The sequence below is a fragment of the Tachypleus tridentatus genome, chromosome 8, assembly GCF_004210375.1.
Source record: "Tachypleus tridentatus isolate NWPU-2018 chromosome 8, ASM421037v1, whole genome shotgun sequence".
Taxonomy (NCBI): domain Eukaryota; kingdom Metazoa; phylum Arthropoda; class Merostomata; order Xiphosura; family Limulidae; genus Tachypleus; species Tachypleus tridentatus.
Window position 1 is genome coordinate 126509747 of NC_134832.1, and position 22735 is coordinate 126532481.

The 22735-nt window shown below is 36.2% G+C and overlaps 1 protein-coding gene across 1 annotated transcript in view; it reads left to right on the forward strand.

The window, feature by feature from the left end:
• The window catches only part of LOC143223441 (uncharacterized), a 50318-nt gene that overhangs the window by 17783 nt on the left and 9800 nt on the right, over window positions 1-22735 (forward strand). The window contains 10 exon segments of the mRNA XM_076451432.1: window positions 2056-2301; window positions 5402-5677; window positions 6638-6922; window positions 8075-8395; window positions 10275-10553; window positions 11399-11668; window positions 13158-13784; window positions 15899-16165; window positions 17468-17725; window positions 19560-19732. Coding sequence (XP_076307547.1) covers window positions 2056-2301; window positions 5402-5677; window positions 6638-6922; window positions 8075-8395; window positions 10275-10553; window positions 11399-11668; window positions 13158-13784; window positions 15899-16165; window positions 17468-17725; window positions 19560-19732 — 3002 coding nt within the window.

Consider the following 22735-nt stretch of genomic DNA (forward strand, 5'->3'; position numbering starts at 1 on the left):
GTTTGGGATATTTCAAAAAGAAACTATCAGTTAATGACTCATGAATTTCTTTCCTTCATTTAACTCTAGGACAAGCAGAAAGAAAGATACACCGTTCTTTTGAAGGTGTAAATTTCATAACTACAAATATGGACAATTTCTGTTTGAGAATGGCATTTCTAGTGCATCTAACACATTTAATAAAAAATGTGTATAGCATGAATGCATGCTACCGACTCCAATTTGTAGTTTGTAGAGAAGACTAGTGTTATGGATCCACTTCCACTGACCTAGTTTCTATTCTACTCCAACGCAAATAGATTTTGTTTTCATCGAGGTAAATGTCCGGCTTATTTATTGAAAAACGAGGTTCTTTCACATTAATAAATTCTGGCAAGATGAGTAATACATCCGTCAGTCAGCTAAAGGGGGTGTTGAAGTGGATTTAAATAAATACGGAAAATACAATAAGGTAGAATAAAATTATTATAGAGCTATTATAACAGACTCGTATTTATTTAAGGGTAAAACTGTGATTCAGGAAATTGAATAAGAAAACAGTTTAAATTTCCAGTTATTCACAATCACTACGTTTTACGAATATTCGAAACTTTTTCTTATAGTAAAATGTGGCCGACGGAAAGAGCTATCAAAGTAATTTGCACATGTAGAGACTTTATTATGGGTTTTAAAACACAAATTGGATTTCATATACCATAAGAATCAGTTTTGTTTGTATCTGTAGTTTCTCATTAAGTTTCACTGGATGTAGGTGAACCTCGGATTTTTGTCGTTATTTCCTTAGCGCAAAGATACAGAATGAGCTACGTACACTCTGTTCATCGCTGGCTGTAATCGGACTTACCGAAGGCAGTGATGTATTTAAAATTCTGTGCTTTATCCAATACTTGATAGAACAACAAATATTATTTAAATTGTCAAATACCTCTGACTTAATATCGAAAGTTTGAAATAATTACGTGTGATTTCTTATAGCAAAACCACATCGGGCTATCTGCAGTATCCACCGAGGGGAATACAACCCCTGATTTTAGCGTTACAAATCCGTAGACTTGCTGCTGTCCAAGCGAGGGACGAAATGATTACAAATTGCAAGATTGACAAATTACAAGGGATGCTGGACAACCAACCTCTTTTTTAGTCTGTCTGGCATGGCCTGGAGATTAGGACGCTAGACCTGCAATCTGCAGATCACTGTTCGGAATCTCTCTTATCAAACGTGCTTGTCCTTTCAACCGTTAGGGCAATATAACGCACAGCACATTCTACTATTCGTTGGTCAAAGAGTAGCCCAAGAAGTTAGCGGTGGGTGATGTTGATTAGCTGCCTCTCGTCTGGTCTATCACTGCGAAATTATTGACGGTTAGTGCAGAAAGCCCTCGAGTAGCTTTGCGCAAAATTACAAAACAAAACAAATTTTGTAAGTTACTTTTGTCCTGAAGTGGTGAAATATCTCTGATCAAATTATTAAAATTAAAAATTTCAAGTGGGATTGACAGAAATCTGAGTTGATGTTAGTGTTACAACTTAGCCTCCACCATAAGACAAAAAGTACAACGACTAATTCTAAAAAAACATTCGTAAATTTTCTTCTTGTTGGTAACGCCAATGAGGTTACTTGTTGCTACACTTATTACCATTCTTACCTTGGGCGCGACGTGCTACCTCACTTTGATTTTTGTTAATCGAATTAAGACTGTCAAAATCTATGATTTTTGGTTCAACTCATTCTAAATTGCTTGTTTAAAGCCCGATTTCCTGTAAATGTAAATGACGTCTAGATCAATGGACGATATCCATGGATTTTCTCTATTTTGATTTTTTTGTTGTTGTTTTAATCATTATTACATTATGTCTCATACAACTTGTAAGTGCCAACAACATCCAGATCTGTGTAAGTGGCATTCATAGATTTTTCTTTACTTTTTTATTTTCTAACTATTTTTATCTTATATTCCATACAACTTGTTAGTACCTACAACATCCAGATCTGTCATTGATATCCGTGGATTTTTCTTTATTTTAATTTTATTATTAACTATTATTATCTTATAGCCCCGATACCTTGTAAGTACCGACAACGTCCAGATCGGTCAGTGATATCCATGGATTTTCTCCAGTTTGCGAACACCGCAGAGGACTGTGAGATACAATGTACTGACGAGGATACTTTCAACTGCAGAGCTTATACCTTTCTAAGTAACAAGTGTTATCTGAGTGGTGATGATACAGTTAGTCTCAATAACATCAACCTGCCAGTTCAGCAGGGCGCCACCTATGGCGAAAAACAGTGTATTGTCGGTATGTGATGATAGCAATAATTCGAAGTATTGAATTATTACTAAAATTACTACGTAAAACATTTTCATTACAGTTTCTGTTCTTGTGAACATTTTTTATTTTTTCGCCATCTTAAAAATATTTATTTTTATAATTTATTTACTTCAGTTTTAGAAGTGTACATGAAAGCAAATAAATGTGTAAGTGTGTACCACATACATTATCCATTACCAACAAATTTACTGGGTTATCGTTACTGTGTGGTTATACAACTAAATTATGTGAACAGACGTGCAATGATTGGCAGATTATTTCAGACTAATTCTCCTCATTGTCTTCCAGTAGAAACAGTCAACGTATATTTCAATTATAGGATTCACTGCCTTTAAAACGTGTTTTTAATATTTAGTAGCACAGTAACTATTTCGTTCCATTAATTACTTCTTACATCGTTGTAACACAGCTTATCTTGTAGTATCATTAAATTATGTCCCTCTAAACCGTTCTGATATAGTGAAACTTTAATCCATTAATTACTTCTTACATCGTTGTGATACTGTTTATCTTGAAGTATCATTAAGTTATGTCCCTCTGAACCGTTCTGATACAGTAAAACTTTAATCCATTAATTACTTCTTACACCGTTGTAATACTGTTTATCTTGAAGTATCATTAAGTTATGTCCCTCTGAACCGTTCTGATACAGTGGAATTTTAATCCATTAATTACTTCTTACATCGTTGTAACACAGCTTATCTTGAAGTATCCTTAAGTTAAATTGTTCTAACACAGTACATGTTTCACTCCCTCTATTATTTTCTTCATTTTTGTAAAAAATAACATTTCTTTCATATCTAAAGCCGTACGAATCTTCATTATAGCACATCTTATATCTGGTATAAGAAAGGTTGGCATTTTTAGACTTTATGTCTCTCAGCTAGAGGTGTTTCATATTTTTGTTACGTGATATTAGCTATTGTGTTTTCATACTACAAGTTATGTTATATTATTAACTGCCTGCTTTTTTCGTTATCATATCCCCGTAGACATACTTTAAATTTAATATTGTTTTCTTTCTACTTTTGGTTAAGTGCAAAAATTACAAAACGGGTTATCTACTCTGTGACTACGCTACGGACTGAGCCACTGAATTTAAGTGTTATAATGAACTTAACACTAAGCTATCAGCAGGCCAGGTTGTTGATTTTTTTTAGAGCACGTACGGTGATAAAAATATCGCAAAATATTATCTAGATTACAATCATGAAATTATTTCTGATGTAATCTATTTTTGTTGTGCTTTTTAAACGACATTTTGCTCCAGGTAATAGTAGATGGCAGAATATCGGATGGTTACGCCCTCTCTTTGACCAAAAGATGAATGAATATATGCACCATCAAGGTAACAAGTAATGGTTAAGAGACTCAGAGGGAAGTAACATAAACATAAGTTTGGCAACAGGAAGGAGCAGGAGTCAGGAAACGTATGTTGTGTGGACGAGTAATGAAAGTAATCAGAATAAACCGACAGTCCGGCACCCGGTGCAGGAGAACAAACCGGTAGTCTAATACCATGTTCAGTGTCACTGATAGATGTATGGTAGAACATGAGGGATTAGTGCAACATTACAGATGGGATGCGAAGATGGCAGCAACATGAAGTAGAGATTCAGGAGGAGAATAGGAGAGTATCTCATCAAATATAGGGTTATGTTGTTTGAAGAAGCTTTGAACGAATCGGACACTAAGAGCATGTAAATGTAGGATTCGATAAAATGAGATAAGAGAGTATAATTCGTGAGTAACAATTGGAAGTTGCAAAATCTAGGCGTAGAGCATGACATTATAAAATTGCCAAGTTGAGATAAAAGGAAGACGATGCAGAGATCCAGGCGAGTTGGCTCTAAGCAGGACAGGGACGGACAAAGGGTTTATAGAAAATGATAAGGGTTATGGGTACGAGCAAAAATCGTATCGGTTTGTTTTCTGGTTGAATTGTAATCCTCCATTAGCGACTCCAGATAAGAAGAGAAGAATTTTCTAAAGAACTTTTTCGAGTGTTACTATCGTGGAACAAAGATCTTGAAAATTAGTGTGCTCGACATATTGTAGGAAATAAACTGGAGGCCGAGGGACGAGGGGACAGGCATCTCAGCAATAGATAAGACTACAGAAGAGGAGGAATAACAGATCTCCGAGGGACGCCAGCAGCGATGGAGAGTGAGCGCTTTCAATTAAAACAGCAGCTTAGCAATCCTGGAGAAAGAAAAATAAAGAAAGTTTCAGAAGGAAGAAAAGACAGAATTCTTTGTAAAAAAATATCTAAGGCACCTTGAAAATGGAAAATAAAGAAGGCTAGATTTGAGGGTTTAAAAGTGTGAAATGATTCATAGACTGGGGAGCTTACGGAACTTAGCAGTAGTAGAAAGATGAAGACGAACAATCACCTGTGTAAATAAAAATAACTGGTGACTTGCTGAGAATAAACTGATGGGGCGATAGAAAATGAGATGAACAAGAGATGTCGACAATTTTAATCAAAGAAGAATGGTAGATATATTAAAATAATAAATTAAAAGCTAGTACGAAAGAGAAATGTGCAGAAAAACGCCTAAAGAGTAAGACACAGTACAGATGTGTGGGAAATGGCTGCTATTTTCCGGGCCAGGACCTCAGGTAAGACGATGACGTCAAGAAAGGTGGACATCGTAAGCTGTAATAGATGCACAAAAGGAATAATTCTCAAGAACATAGACGAAAAAAGGGTTGAGAGCTGGCAGAAAGGCGCAGACGTGCGGAAGCTTTAAAGTACTGAGGGTAATGTAGAACGAAACTTCGACTCAAGGTAAGGAGCAAAAGTACTTTGTAACTGAGATAGCAGCAGCCGGACCATTAACTGGAATTAAATTGGAAAAGGATTGATATTGGTCAGTCAATGAGATAAAATAGAAAGCAAAACTTAGACGAGAAGGTAGATAGTAATCTGTTGGTTATTTACAACATATTGTAGTTGTTTTAGTAATACTAATAAACAGTGACTATTTTCTGCATAATAAATAAAACTGCAATATTATTATTATTATTAACTGTTAGCATATATATTTTTTTTCAATATCTTTAGATAAATGCACCGGTGGGATATTCACATTTGAAAAAATAACAGGTTTCGTTCTGAGGTCAGCACATACCACGGATATCCCTCTGTCGAATCCTGCAGCTTTGGGAATCACGCTCGAATGTAAAAACTACTGTCAAAATGCTGGACTCAACTGTCCAGCTTTCACCGTCAACTACCGAAACATGCGGTGTTATCAGCTGGACCGCAATTCACAAGGGCGGACGCAAGAGCTGGCACTCCGAACAGCGGAAAATTACTTTGAAAGGCTGTGTCTAAGGGGTTAGTATGTGACGAAGTTGAACAACGCTGTAGGATTTGTCCATATTTACTTCACTTTCTTGTATTTTTCTTTTCCATTTTGCTTAGTTTTACACTGAGTAACCTTTTCTTTCTTCAGATAAGAATAATCCCTGACTTTCTAACATCACTTGAGAAAGCACTTCTAAATAATCTCCTGCTAATCAACATAGAACTAACATTAGCTAAAGCGTTTGTTTTTCACAGTTTTTGTTTTTGTTTGTTTTTTGAATTTCGCGCAAAACTACTCGAGGGCTATCTGCGTTAGCCGTCCCTAATTTAGAAGTGTAAGACTAGAGGGAAGGCAGCTAGTCATCACCACTCACTGCCAACTCTTGGGCTACTTCTTACCAACGAATAGTGGGATTGACCATCACCTTATAACGCCTCCACGGCTGAAAGCTCGAGCATGTTTGGTGCGACCGAGATTCGAACCCGCGATCCTCGGATCACGAGTCGAGTGCCATAACCACCTGGCCATGCAAGGCCGTTTTCAACAAATTTTAGTGTTTGTATCTGTGGTAATGAAGGGCGCTCTACTGGGCGTTTCCTTAACAAGTTAAATCATTGGTGATAAAGTTTTCTGAAGACTAAGAATTAGATCCAGTTTTGTAACAAATGTGTTAGTAAAACGTTTATAAAACTAGAACAAACACGTGTTTTTGCAGAGAACGTTTAATTATAAGGAGGCCCAGTAATGTAACAGAATTTCAAAATTTACGAAGAAGTCTTTATACCATAAATATTACAGAAGTTTGGAATATTTTCTATTGGATTTTTTTATAATATAAATGCCACTAACACATAAAATAAGTGTGAAGTTAGACAATAATAAATCGAATATTTATTAGTCACAATGCTTCGTAGTTGCCAGCGCACTCTGTTTCTCTTACAGTGCTTTTATTTGTATAAACCAAAATTATAACAGTAATATTATCGCAGGCCAAACAGCAATGGCCTGCCAGGGCAAAGCCTGGGCCTTTGAACGAGTCCTAGGATATGAAATGTCTCCCAACTTGTACGAGAGGTCAATCCCGCTGGTCCAGAGCAGAAGAGACTGTGAAGAATCGTGTCTAAATGAAGTTAGTTTCACGTGTCGCTCTGCCTTATATAACGAAGAGACAACTGACTGTAAGCTAAGCAGGGAAGACAGAAGAACCAGACCTACAGAGTACAAGCCAAACAGCAACATCAAAATAAGCTACCTGGAGAACCAGTGCATTTCGGGTTCGTAAACTGAACATTGATATTTAACTACAAGTTAAATAAAAGTATTTCAAGATTTATTCATAAAACACGTTTGTTGTTTTCAAAGTATAATTGTTTTATTTGTAAACGTATGTGCTATAAATGAATGGACAAAACACAAATACCTGAAAAAATTATGTAATGATGTAATTGTATATGACTCCAATAAGTTTTAATTTTTATTAACTACAGAATTAAAGTTTATATTCATACATTTTTGAGCAATTTATTAAAAGCCAAACCGTAACGGTGAGTGTTTCTCAAAATGTTTCCATTAACATAAATTCGCCGTTATTTTATAAGAACAAAAGTTAAAAACTATAATTAAATGTGTGGAACAATATCTGTAAAAATGTGAACATTATTAATGTGTATGTGTGTGGCGTGCATCTTTATCTTACCTGGACTTATATGATAAAAATGATTAATTTCAAAATATTTAAAGGTCTGCGTATAATCTCCTTGAAAAACGAATCAATGTAACTCAGTTTCAGCTATTATCGCTCGATACTCGTAATTTCATGTTTAAATAATACACCCATGAAGTTAGTGTCATAGCGATTGTTTCAAATATCAAATCAGTATCATTATGCATTTGCATTCTATTTCACACAGACAAGTTTTCTAGTTCTTGAACTTTACAAGTACAATACTTTCTGTCACAAAGACAGGTTTTCTAATTCTTGAACTTTACAAGTACAATACTTTCTGTCACAAAGACAGGTTTTCTAGTTCTTGAACTTTACAAGTACAATACTTCCTGTCACAAAGACACGTTTTCTAGTTCTTGAACTTTACAAGTACAATACTTTCTGTCACAAAGACACGTTTTCTAGTTCTTGAACTTTACAAGTACAATACTTTCTGTCACAAAGACACGTTTTCTAGTTCTTGAACTTTACAAGTACAATACTTTCTGTCACAAAGACAGGTTTTCTAGTTCTTGAACTTTACAAGTACAATACTTTCTGTCACAAAGACAGGTTTTCTAGTTCTTGAACTTTACAAGTACAATACTTTCTGTCACAAAGACAGGTTTTCTAGTTCTTGAACTTTACAAGTACAATACTTTCTGTGGTGCAGATAATCAACCCTTGTAACTATTGGTTATGTGTAATTTCTCTCCTACAGCTAGCCCTTGTAACTACCAGGAAACACCCAATGCTTTCCCTACGTACACCGATGTTGTTCAAACTTCTGGAATCATCACCCAGGAGAGCTGCCAGCAGGCCTGTACCACCTACTCTACTTTCAACTGTCGTTCCTTTGCTTTCTACTCCAGCAGTGGACAGTGTTTCCTCAGTGGAGACGACACAGCCAGCGCCGGTCAAGACGCTTCTCAAAGACGTTCAGGAATCAACTATTTTGAAAGAAAATGTGACACTGGACCGCCCATTTCAAGTTCGTCATACACCCCGTTTCCACCCACGCCCACCTTTACACCTCCTCCAGGTAATAAATTATCTTCAACTTTTGTTTGGTAGTAGTACCATTATAAGTTATCATCAGCGTTCGTTCTCTTCTTTAGTCAGGGGCTACATGCTACTTGTTACCAGTTGATGTAACAATTATTAGTTTTGTTTGAAGCAATAATTTCACTAGTGAACGAAATAAATGTTACTTTTAGCCCAAGTTGTAAACAATGATGAAGATGTGCTTTAAAAATAATTGTAATAATAATTAAATTATTGATAAAAACATCAACACTACAGTTGATACAGTTGACAATTTTATGCAGCATTGGTATTTATGTGATGCTCCTCAACTTTGAATTCACTAATGTGATGGTATTTTTGAAGTATCTGTTTCTTATATGATGCTCCCCAATATTTGGATTAATATAACTGAAGGTTTATAAGGTATTGGTTATTACGTAATGCTCCCCAACATCGAGTTAATATAACTGAAGGTTTATAAGGTATTGGTTATTACTTGATGCTCCCCAACATCGAATTAATATAACTGAAGGTTTATAAGGTATTGGTTATTACTTGATGCTCCCCAACATTGAATTAATATAACTGAAGGTTTATAAGGTATTGGTTATTACTTGATGCTCCCCAACATTGAATTAATATAACTGAAGGTTTATAAGGTATTGGTTATTACTTGATGCTCCCCAGCATTGAATTAATATAACTGAAGGTTTATAAAATATTGGTTATTACTTGATGCTCCCCAACATTAATTCAATGTTTGTGCGAAATTCCAAACAACAAAAACAAACAAGTTGAGAATTATAACACTGACGTTTCAGGTTCGACCTCGTGACGAACGCAGGGAAGATAACCTATTATGTTGATTCGCGCGAAAACAAAATAAACCTGTAATGGTATGTTTGTTGTTGTGATGCGTAACAATACACAATGGACTGTTTAAACTGTACCTATTACGGGTATCGAAACATGATTTTCAGTGTTATAAGTCTGGACTGATTCACTAAGGAGGGACAAACCTATAATTATTTTAAAGAAAATTGTTAGGTAGATTTTGCAAGTTAAAATATACTAAATACTTCTATAATTATTATAAACTGCATAATTACAAGTAATCAAGGACATATTGTTTTGTTTGTTTTTTTTTAATTTCGCGCAAAGCTACTCGAGGGCTATCTGCGCTAGCCTTCCCTAATTTAACAGTGAAGACTAGAGGGAAAGCAGCTAGTCATCACCACTCACCGCAAACTCTTGAGCTACTCTTTTACCAACGAATAGTGGGATTGACCGTCACATTATAACGCCCCCACGGCTGAAAGGGCGGGCATGTTTGGTGCGACCGGGGTTCGAACCCGCTACCCTCGGGTTACGAGTTGAACGCCTTAACACACTTGGCCATGCCGGGCCCATCAAGGACATAAACGGGACTTTTTCAAACACTCTAGTGAATATCGTAACAACTGACAAAACTAGATTACTTTTGTTTTAATATATATATATACATATATCACTTTAGCTGAGATATAATTATATAAACTCAATTCATAATTTTTTTGTGTTTCATAAATTACACAGAATTTAAACGGAAAGAGATTCGTTATATGTAATTTTGAAACGTAACAATCTGGCTAAAAGTATTTAACACTCTTACTTACTAATTAATGTGTACAAGCACACTCAAGCTACTCATTTTTGGTCACTCGTAAGCACACAACTAAAAAATGTTAACTAAGTGTTTGGTTTGAAAGAAAAAACATGTTGATATGATCTTATGACAAAATCCGTTCCTGGATATCATGCTACAATAGTTTGATTTGGATTTGTTTTATGTGATATACACCAAAAACGTCATTAATATATTAGATTTCTCTATCTTTTTTAATTTTGTCTCTCAGGCCAGAAATGCCAATTTAATGAACAGCTAGTCTACGACAAGATCACAGGTTATGAACTGGTTGTTGTACCAGGAACTTCTCTTTACCAAGGAAGTTCATCGTCTGCAGGCATTAGTTACGAGTGTCTCCAGAGGTGTCGTGTCTCTGCTGACTGCCGAGCTTTTAATCTGGACTACAAGGGGCAATACTGTACTAGCCTTCGGTATACTAGTGCTGATCGTCCGTATGATCTAAGACCATCCTTTGGAAAGAGTTACTTCGAAGGAATCTGTCTGCCAAGTAAGTGCAATTTACATATGATATAATACATTGTCACAACTTTTAAGACATAACTATTAAAGTTCAAGTTCTCACCTAACATTAATATATCACACGTAAGCAGTGATAGAATTTTTATCTAACACTGATGTACTATACATGACCAGTGATCATGGGTATATCATTCATGTACAGTCATCAACTTTCTACCTAATACCGATATATCACCCATGAAAACTGATGACGTTCCCATCTAACATTCATATAATGCTCATGTACAGTCTTTAAGTTTCTACCTAATGTTGATATATCACACGTGATCAGGGATTAAATTTCCACCTGAAATTGATACTTCATACACGGTTTCCATTTAACACTAAAATATACACGTGGCCTGTGGTGTCTCGAATAAGAATTCACATCTCTTGAAAACGTTTAAAACTGTCAATCTGAAACATGCACACTGTATACTAATAATTTCTGCACCCTAAATATATTCCACGATACCCTTTTCAAGTATATCTGAATTTCAAGTTTAGTTCCGCCAAATTCATGTTAAAGAGGAAGACTTCTTCGAAAATAGATTTAACACTAAATTACTTATATTTTACTGAGGTTTTGTTTGTAGATAAGCACAAAGCTACACAATGTTCTACCTGTGTTCTGCCAAATACGGATATGGAAACCCAGTTTCTAGTGCTCTAAGTCCGCAGACATCCGCTGTACCACTAGGGAACGTTTTTACTGAGAGTGTGCGCATTACTATTTTTCTTAAATTAATAAGGTAAAGTTCTTTATTTCTTGTTGTTGTTGTTTTACAGTACTAAACCTATTCGCATTACGAGTTTGTTTGTTTGTTTTTATAGAGTTTCAGGTATGTGGCAAGCTCTGGATCTTTGAAAGAGTGATTGACCAGGAACTGAAAGGACTGTTGCCACGGAACACCATTCCCTCAGTCAGAACCAGGAAAGAATGCGAACGCCTTTGTCTTCAAGAATCCTTCTTTCGATGTGTTGCTGCTAATTATTACAGCGCACGTCAGGAGTGTGTGATGTTTACTGAAGGTAGAGAATCCAGAACCGGACAGTTAGTTCCAGCCCGCGGAGTGGAGTTCCTCGAAAACCAGTGTAATCTAGGTACTTGTAGACAATGAACGACGTTCAAATATTCAACATACAGATGTAGTTTTCTGGAAAACCAGTGCAATCTAGGTACTTGTAGGTGATGAATGAAGTTCAAATCTTCAATATACGGTTTGTAGTTTCGAGACTTCCCACTGGACACTCTTCGTTTAACATGTTATACTGAAGCGATTAGAAATATATTTTATTAAATTAAATTACGCTTAGATAAAGCAGTATAGTTGATAACATTATCATATAACAGCGTCAACTGACAAACACTGAGGAATATATCACCTCAGGTGCTAAGGGATACCTAATTAGAATCCAACGTAAGTGAAAAGTTGAAGCCAAGGTTGTAACAAAAGTTAAGTAAAGCGAATTGTTTAAAAAAACACGTTTTGAGGTATCGAGTTAACGAGCATGTATTATTTGAAATGTTCCTCAAAACTATTTAGAGTAGAGTGGTAAAACCAATTCGAAAAAGGCTTCTAGAATAAGAACATGAAACTTTGGCTGTTGCTAACGTAAACAAGTTAGTAATTCACTTGTTTCGCTCAGCTGTCAGTATATGCTGTGGAGCAAGAGATGACTTTATGAACTTTTCTATTTTATTTACATCAAGTTTACTGTGTCCGGCATGGTCAAGTGGTTAGAACGCTTGACTTGCAATCTGAGGGTCGCGATTTCGAATCCACTCGCCCTTTAAACTGTGGGAGCGTTATAATATGACAGTCAATCTTACTATACGTTGGTAAAAGGGAACCAATAATACTGTGGAATAAGAATAACGTAGTAGTTAACGTGCATGGCTGCGTGTCGAAAGGTCCAAAATTACACACATCAATATTCTACTTAGTGTTTTTCCACTTTAGGCTGTCGGCACTTTATAAGACAGTTAATCTTGTTATTAGGTTAAGAGTAGCCTTCTAGGCGGTGGGTGTGGGCGAATGATTGCCTTCCTTCCGGTCAGCGATGCTAAATTAAGCGAGGGCTACAACTTTATAGTTTTCTTACGCTTTATGTCGGATAAAGTGACATTTAGGTTGAAATTATTACTACTGTAATTGATGCATCATGTTTTTATCAGTTAAAAACTATTTTTAAAAAATTGATAGTGAAAGTTGTATCAATTAACTTTTGTTTCGTACTTGTAATAAATCGAAAAGACCATAACGCACGTTTCCTAAATTTAATATACGTATTTTTGAAAGATCTGTAATGCGTTTTATGTATTTGATCACGGTTGTGTACAAATATCTTTAAATTGATGAATCCGGCTAATAATTTTATAAAAGCTTTTTTTCGGTTATTTCTGTTATTAGTTTGTAAAGTGTTTGTTATTACATCACGGTAAAGTCTGGTAACAGTTTATAGTTTAAATTATATTCAGTGACGAAATAAGATTACGGTAGGTCTTAGCTAAATCTTTCTAGTTTATTTTTGTTTTGAAATCATGTTTGGGAATAATTTCTTTCTTTCTGTTTTTGCTTGTCCTTTGTAGATATATCAAGATGCTTATATAAACCAGTTGAGAGGGATCGATACATGTTATACATTGCTAAATTAGTGGCTGGGGCGACCTCTACATTTCAGTGTGAAAAGGAATGTAACCAGGAGAGAGAATTCACATGCAGGTCTTACACCTTCGTTGAACAAGGTGGTTTTGGTGGAAATCAGTGCTTGTTGAGTGGTGAAAGCAGGGAAACAAACCAGGAGAGGGCGCTTCAGTTTTACTCACGAGCCTTGTACGCAGAGAAAGATTGTCAGGGTGGTTCTGTTACAGTAGTTCCTACACCGTCGACACTGCCCCCTATTACTACCTATTCTACCTACCCTCCTACATACCCACCTCATGATAAGTGTCGGTTCGACCAATACACATATGAAAAGACATCGGGATATGATCTTCAGCTCGGGCGAAGGGAAATTATTCGGGTGCGAGGTGTGATAGGAATTGTTGGGGAATGTCAGAACGCCTGCCAGCGGTTGGGGGACAGATGTCGAGCTTTTGTAATACAGTATGGTGAATATCAACGGTGTTTCTGGTTAGACAACGCTGCAGTGGATAATTACGATTCTCTGACCTTTACCCCAGGCATGACGTACTTTGAAAAGATATGTTTAAGAGGTAAGTTTTTATTTGTAAAAAAAACATTTTATACAGAAAACAGCCCAGGGCTTTTCAAGACTTATATTGCCCCTTCTTTTCCCACTGCTAAAAGTCAAATTTTGCCCCAAAAAACATTTTGCGTTGAAAGGTATCTTATTTAACATTAAAAAAAAAGCTAGTTGGTGTGACTTAAGAATGTCAAAGTTCACACTCTATTCTCCAAACCCCATAAATAACACATAACAGCCCATTTGTATAGCACTCCTATTTCTATTATAGTATTCTAATGTTTAAGGAGGTGGACATGCCCCCAGGTTTTTTATAATGAAGCAAAGTGGCGTATTTTGGTGCACTTTGAAAGGTTAAAGTGGCACTCTGAAGAGTATAGAAAGTTGGCCACGTTACAGTAAAATGCTTTTGAATATACAACTCTGAAAATTATGTAAAAACCACAGGTGATATAACGTTGCCATGGAAAAGGATGTATTAGAATTACATATTGATATTGTAATAAATTCTTACCGAAAATTAATAACATTTGGGAAGGTTATATAACAACCCATTATGACTCAAAATATTCTCTTAATTGTCATAATTGTCTTAACATTAGAATTCCTTGTGTAACAACAATATGAATGGACAAAATGGATCAAACTGTTAAAATTTGCTTAACCTGAAATTTCGCTCAAAGTCAATAATAAAAATAGCTACTTTGTTTCATAGGGAATCAAACTCATAATATACCAGTTTTTCATAATAACCACTGAAGGTTTAGGAACCGTAACTTTCAGTATGTATTTTAAAATTGTTCGAGTTTATTGCTATGATTGTATGCATATTTGTGGTATGCTATTAAACATATAACTATTGGCATAATAGCATTAATTTTATGTCCTCCCCAGTGGTAAAGCTGTATGTCTGCATACTTAGAGCGCTAGAAACCACGTTTCAATACTCATGATGGACAGAACACAGAGAGCCTTTCGTGTAGCATTGTGCTTAACGACAAATAAACATTAGCTTTACTGACATGTTTTTATCATGCTGAAAGACAGTGACTTCTATCTCTTGTAATACTTGGTGTTACAAACAGAATTAAAGTGATAATCTATTGACTTAAGAAGTGCTCACATTTGCTATTACCGTCTCACTCTGAAATATGAAGATAAAAGAATTTGTAATAATGTTCGATCCTGATTGAAGTGTATGAGAAAGGAGTGGTGGTTTCGATTAACATTAGAGAGAACGGTGTTACAGTGTTAGGAATCAGAAACAGTGCTTCAAACACAGTACCATTATCTCATTCTGGTGCTGTCAACACTATACAGCTAGTGTACAGTACCACTAGCGGTATAGTGTTAACAGCACCAGGATGCGATAATTAGTGTATTTCTAATACCCTCCAATATTACTACTATATGTTTTCATATTACTTAGTGATAAAATATGTGAAACACTAGAAAGAAATGAAATATTAATGATTTCGTGAAAGAGACTCTTGTTGTTATCGAACATGAGGAAGAAATAACAGTTAATTCAAATAAATACAGAGAAAACTGAAAAGTGTTTGTTTTGAATTTCGTACAAACCTACAGGAGGGCTATCCGTGCTAGCCGTCCCTAATTTAGCAGTGTAAGACTAGAGGGAAGGCAGCTAGTCATCACTACCCACCGCCAACTCGTGGGCTACTCTTTTACCAACGAATAGTGGGATTGACCGTCACAATATAACGACCCCACGGCTAAAACGGCGAGCATGTTTGACGCGATGGGGATGCGAACCCGCGACCCTCAGATTAGGAGTCGCACGCCTTAATACGCTTGGCCATGCCGGGCCAACTGAGAAGAGAGACAAAAGTGATTTCATATAAGACTGGTGATACTACACTTTGAAACATCTCGGAACTAGTTACAGGTTGTGTCTTTCAACAAGAACTTTGTAATGAACTCCACTAGGTGGTAAAGTATGAGGAAAACAAGCAAGTGGTATTATGAAATAATAATGGTACATTATCAGGAACGTAAAGATGAGAGTACTAGTGAACTGAATCATTTCTTTTTATGTGTAAAGTAACCATGTTGATAAGTGATTTACTATATAAAAAGTAACGTAATCTTGAATCTTTATTTTAGGCCGACCTTGTGATAAACTATGGACGTTTGAGCGTGTTCCTGGTTTTGAACTTCAAGAACCACCAGAACGAGAGATCCCAAGTGTTGCCACAAGAAAAGATTGTGAAGACTATTGCATAAATGAGCGACAGTTTTTGTGCCGTTCAGCTACCTACTTTTATGGTAATCGGATCTGTCGATTGTCATCCGAGACTCGCCGAACACGGCCGAAGTCTTTCCAGCGAGCAACGGGCGTGGCTGACTATTTAGAAAACCAATGTTCACCAGGTAATTGGGTTATTGTTTTAGTGAAAATCTACTCGGTGAAATATCTTTGCTCTGGATACCCAAAATTTAAATTTAATTCAAATATAAATTTACTGCTGACCCGCTTAAGGACAGATAAACAGGGGAACTAGCTATGAGATAAAACCATTTCCCCGAGCAATACTGTGGTCTTTCATTTTGCTTTAGTTTTAAAATAAGCGTTAGATCTCGTGTTTGAAAACCGTGATGTAAAGCTTTTGTTAAAATACGAACTTGGCGTATTTGTTTTTCTTATAGCAAAGCCACATCGGGCTATCTGCTGAGTCCACCGAAGAGAATCGAACCCTTGATTTTAGCGTTGTAAGTCCGTAGACATACTGCTGTACTAGCAGAAGCTGACAAACTTGGCATTTGTTCTTGAAATTATTAAAGATTTTTAAAATCATTAATACAAGCCTATTTGTTTTTGAATTTTATGTAAAGCTACACGAGTGCTATCTGCGCTAGCGGTCCCTAATTTAGCAATTTAAGACAAGAGGGAAGGCTTGTTTGTTTGTTTGTTTGTTTTGGAATTTCACACAAAGCTACTCGAGAGCTGTCTGTGCTAGCCGTCCCGAATTTAGCAGTGTAAGACTAGAGGGAAGGCAGCTAGTCATCACCACCCACCACCAACTCTTGGACTATTCTTTTATGAACGAATAGTGGGATGGACTGTCAAATAATAAAGTCCCCCACGGCTGAAAGGTCGAGCAAGTTTGGTGTGATGGGGATTCAAACTCGAGACCCTCAGATTGTGCTTGTTTGTTCTTGAACTTCACGAAAAGCTACATGAGGGATATCTGCTCTAGCCTTTCCTAATTTAGTAGTGAAGACTAGAGGGAAGGCAACTAGTCATCACCACCCACTGCCAACTCTTAGGCTACTCTTTTACCAACGAATAGTGAGATTGACCGTAACATTTAGCACCTTCACGGCTGAAAGGGCGAGCATGTTTGGTGTGATGGGGATTCGAACCCGCGACCCTAAAACTATGAGTCGAGTTCCCTAACCACCTGGTCATGCCAGGCCTAAGCCTATTTTTATCAACAATAGAAATAATATTTTTTCTTATCGTTAAAACGAAAATGAATATTAATTACCTGTTAATTTAAATTGAGCTTCATTTCTTGTGAAATTAAATAAATAACAAATGTATATTTCGAAATATTGAAAATATTAAAATACACGCTAGTTAGTTATAGTTAGTACAAAATTGATAAGAATGTGATATGAGATGTTAACTGTTAAGAGGCGATAGATAACACCTACTTTGTGTGAGAGTAGAGCCTGCTACATGCCAATATCGGGACTTCCTGGACCGCTTCTTGCCTAATATCGACCGTCTTTTACGAACGTTGTCCCTACCTGAATGTCAACAGCGTTGCAACGAGGAACGTAGATTCTCCTGTCGGTCGGTAAATTTCGAGACGGTCTCCCGAGACTGCGGACTTTGTAGCGATGATACTACAAGCACAGATGGACAAAGCAGTTTACAGTTTCGCAGGAATTCGGTATTCAGTGAGAAAGGAACGTGCGAAAAAGGTGTGTATCACAGTTTCTTTTCATAAAACAATAACACTTCATGGTTTGTTTTCCTCTTTTTTACATGTATAATGATACTTTTGCTAAACCTGGTGTTAAAAAAACGTTTCAGGTTAATATTATAATTTGAAATTAATACTGTTATTTAAAGTTAAATATATTTGAGGGAAAAAACTGTAAATTTGTTCTTCAAGAACAGTTTATATAAAATTGTTCTTTTGACGATTACAGAATATACAAAATGAAGTTCTGTAAAAATCAAAGATCATAATGTGTGTATTACATGTAATGGTTTTGGTGCACATTGGAAACCGTTGATATTACAACTTTTATCAATCTATTTTTAATCATGGGACAAACAAAAATTATATACAGATATAAACAACATTTCATTACGGTTTTCCAATATATGTTCATCAACTTTGATATTTACCACATTAGACACTTTTTTATTCTAATTTTGCTTCGGGCACGATAAAAACCACAGTGGGCTTAGAGGCAGCTTCATTTATGTACCTCCTTTCTCTACATTCCCTTTGTTGTTCACATTTTATCCATTAAAATGGTTTTTAACCATATATAATAACTTTAAAATACTACAGTTTGCAACTTAACACGTTACTTGCCACTAAATTGGATGAGAGAAAATAAGCCCCATAAGGCCATAGTGAGTGCACAGACAACTACCAACCATAAGGCCATAGTGAGTGCACAGACAACTACTAACCGTAAGGCCATAGAGAGTGCACAGACAACTGCCAACCATAAGTCCATAGTGAGTGCACAGACAACTACCAACCATAAGGCCATAGTGAGTGCACAGACAACTACCAACCATAAGGCCATAGTGAGTGCACAGACAACTACCAACCGTAAGTCCATAGTGAGTACACAAACAACTACCAACCGTAAGTCCATAGTGAGTACACAAACAACTACCAACCGTAAGTCCATAGTGAGTACACAAACAACTACCAACCGTAAGTCCATAGTGAGTACACAAACAACTACCAACCGTAAGTCCATAGTGAGTACACAAACAACTACCAACCGTAAGTCCATAGTGAGTACACAAACAACTACCAACCGTAAGTCCATAGTGAGTACACAAACAACTACCAACCGTAAGTCCATAGTGAGTACACAAACAACTACCAACCATAAGGCCATAGTGAGTGCACAGACAACTACCAACCATAAGACCATAGTGAGTGCACAGACAACTACCAACCATAAGACCATAGTGAGTGCACAGACAACTACCAACCATAAAGCCATAGTGAGTACACAAACAACTACCAACCATAAGACCATAGTGAGTACACAAACAACTACCAACCATAAGACCATAGTGAGTACACAAACAACTACCAACCATAAGACCATAGTGAGTACACAAACAACTACCAACCATAAGACCATAGTGAGTACACAAACAACTACCAACCGTAAGTCCATAGTGAGTACACAAACAACTACCAACCGTAAGTCCATAGTGAGTACACAAACAACTACCAACCGTAAGTCCATAGTGAGTACACAAACAACTACCAACCGTAAGTCCATAGTGAGTGCACAGACAACTACCAACCATAAGACCATAGTGAGTGCACAGACAACTACCAACCATAAAGCCATAGTGAGTGCACAGACAACTACCAACCATAAAGCCATAGTGAGTGCACAGACAACTACCTACATTCGTTTTGGTTACTCCTTCCCTGATCACAGAACGTCATACGTTCTAAAAATAGCAGGACTTATTTATATTATATTTCATTATCACACTTGTTCTATTAGAAACACTTCTCATAATTCTCTCTTATTCCAACAGTGAGCGTTCAATGTACGGAACAAGACATGTTACTCACATTAAACTTCCAGTCTCCGTTCAATGGCAGAGTCTACGCAAAATGGAATCCTGTCCAGTGTTTTGTGGTGGGGCAAGGTCAGCCCACTCTTCAGTTCGCTATATCTTTGGGAAGTCGATGTGGGACTCGAAAAGAGGTAAGACAAATATGACAGTAAGACAGAGCAGATGGATTACATCACCTGACTTCTTCATTTAACCTTTTCAGGTCTGAAAGACCTCGACACCAAATAAAGGGAAAAAAGAAATGGATGACAGCTGAAATTGATAATTCATCTGGTAAACTAGTTACAGATCGGATTGTTTATTTTAACAAAGCCTGTTTGGTGATCTAGTTACAGGTTGTCTCTTTCAAGAATAACCTTCTGACTGATCAGTACTAATTGTCTCTTTCAAAAATAACTTTCTGATGAACTAATTACAGGTTTTCTATTTAAACAAGAACTTCGTAAAGAACTGGATACGAACTGTCTACTTGAATAATAACTTTCTGGGTAATTAGTCCTAGTTGTCTCTTTCAACAAGACTATGTGATGAACTAGTTACAGGTTATCTCTTTCAGCAAGAACTTTCAATAGTAATGCATATATCCAGTTTTGTACTTCGAAGAATAATATTAATAATAAACACTTATTAACTCGCACACATTTAAAACTATTATATATATATATATATATATATATATATTAACCATGTATGAGACAAAATATCATTAAAACGATACACGAGTAGGAGCGAAGCACAACCTGATTGAAAACTTACTTAAGTGTTAATTGTAGTAACATAATTTACTGTCACAAAGGGTTTCTTGTCAAGGTAGAGATGTTTTATTATTTCTTCAAAAATGCTACAATAATTAATTGTTTTCACCATTTTTCGTAAATTCCTTATTGTAGAGTAAGTAATTAGCTTTCTCTGATTGTCATTATTATAAGATAACACAGCTAATAACTAGTGAGATTTGAATTTTGTTCTAATTTCTTAATTCATTCTTCTAATTACTAATTGGTCTTTGGTAATATTATAAGCTATCAGATATTGTTACAACTTTGTCGTAAGTACGAACTTTATGAACTTGAGCTAAGCATTCCTTCGTTAACTCTCTTATAATGAGTTCATTTGTTGACATCAATGATCAATGTTTACACGTTTCTTGTACTTCTAAGACAAGCCCAAAATTTCTTCCCTCTCAACGAAAAAAATTCCAAGAAAACAACAAATAAATGATTTTTGTAAAAAATTTCATTAAACACCCAATTTTTTGAGAAGACCCTGAATAACAAATCCCAATCGTGCTAAACGAGCCTTGGGCCTAACATTATTATTAATCGAGACCAGCATTACAAAAGCACTTTGTTTTCGACCACGTCAAGTTAACTATATCTTAAAATGTTTTCCAACCCTCTGGCTCAGGGGAAGCACTGACCCCTGGTCTTCTCCTTCCAAGAAGTAATAGAATATGGGTTTTTCTCACAAGGGGGCAAGAATTTCTTTTACCCAAGCCATGAGATTTCTTGTTGTGGTGCTAGGTGGAAGATTAGAAAAATGTAATGAGTATGACACATAGAGCTAAAGATGTTCATATGGATGAACATTTGTAGTGTGTACAAAACGTATATGAATGTTCAACCGAAAAAGTACTTTGAATTTTGTGAAACTAATTGACAAAGGCCTGAACACGTTTTTGGTCGAATACCACAGAAGCTGGCCTGGACACCGTAAGTAAAAACAACGTTCTGATAACAAGTGGAAAATTCCAGGAAATTGTTTGATAAAATAGTGTTAGAATAACTATAAAATACAAAGTTAAATTGTATGAATTATTATTATATATATTTATATATAAGCAGAATTGTGTAAAGGAGAAAAACATAAATTATATAGATTACTAATCACTACATGTTCTCTAGTTGTATTATACAACTGTACATTTTCATTGATACGGAGGTTGGTATAGTCCATCAATGAAAAAAGTATTCAGTGTTTCTATTCAGAAATATGGACTAGTGGTTAATGTGTTGCATCTTGGATCTGTGGGTTTATCATTTACTCTCTGATTAAATATGTTTTTTTTCTTTCTTTTAGCAAAGCCACATCGGTTTATCTGCTGAGCCCACCGAGGGGAATCGAACCTCTGATTTTAGCATTGTGAATCCGTAGACTTACCGCTGTACTAGCGAAAGCCCGATTAAATATGACAAAAATTATTAAAATAAAATCGTGCTTCGCACTTTTGGTAGGTGGATGGGTTTTAAGCCTTAATAGTAACAGTTAAATTCCACTATTAAGTGGGATGGGAGTATTCCAAGAGTTGGCGATTGGAACGGTTCAATAGTTGCTTTCTCTTCTAGTCTATCATTTCAAAATTAGGAACATTTAGCTCATATAGCCGTTGACTAGCTTTCCACAAGTATCCGAAAACACTTTATTTATAACCTAAACCTTCTTCTCATAAAACGGCCCGGCATGGCCAGGTGGTTAAGACGTAATCCGAGGGTCGCGGATTCGAATCCCCGTCACACCAAAGATACTCGTCCTATCAGCCGTGTGGTTCGCGCCCGCGTCGCGCCAAACATGCTCGACCTCCCAGCCGTGGGGGCGTTATAATGTGACGGTCAATCCCACTATTCGTTGGTAAAAGAGTAGCCCAAGAGTTGGCGGTGGGTGGTGATGATAAGCTGCCTTCCCTCTAGTCTTACACTGATAAATTAGGGACGGCTCGGTGCAGTGGGCTAACAACCTACTCGCTTAAATACTTGTTGAAGAATCCGCAAGCGATTGTGGCTCTATGTTCCTAGATGGAATCTAATGGTGATAACGAACTAACTAACTAGCACAGATAGCCCTCGTGTAGCTTTGGGCGAAATTTAAAAGCAAAGAAACTTCTCATAAAAGTTAATAAATATATCGTTATTTATTTTCGTTTCGTTTGTTTTTTTTTAAAGAGACACACAATAAAAAGTATTGAAATTATATTATTACCTTGGTATGAAACATTGCTGACAATAAACAAACCTCTATAAAACTGTTTATAAATAGCATTTATTATTGGCTGCTTTACGTTGAGCTCAGATGATGAATTGTACTGAACTGAAGAAAAAAACCCTAAACACAAGCAGCAGATTAAAGAAAAACAGACG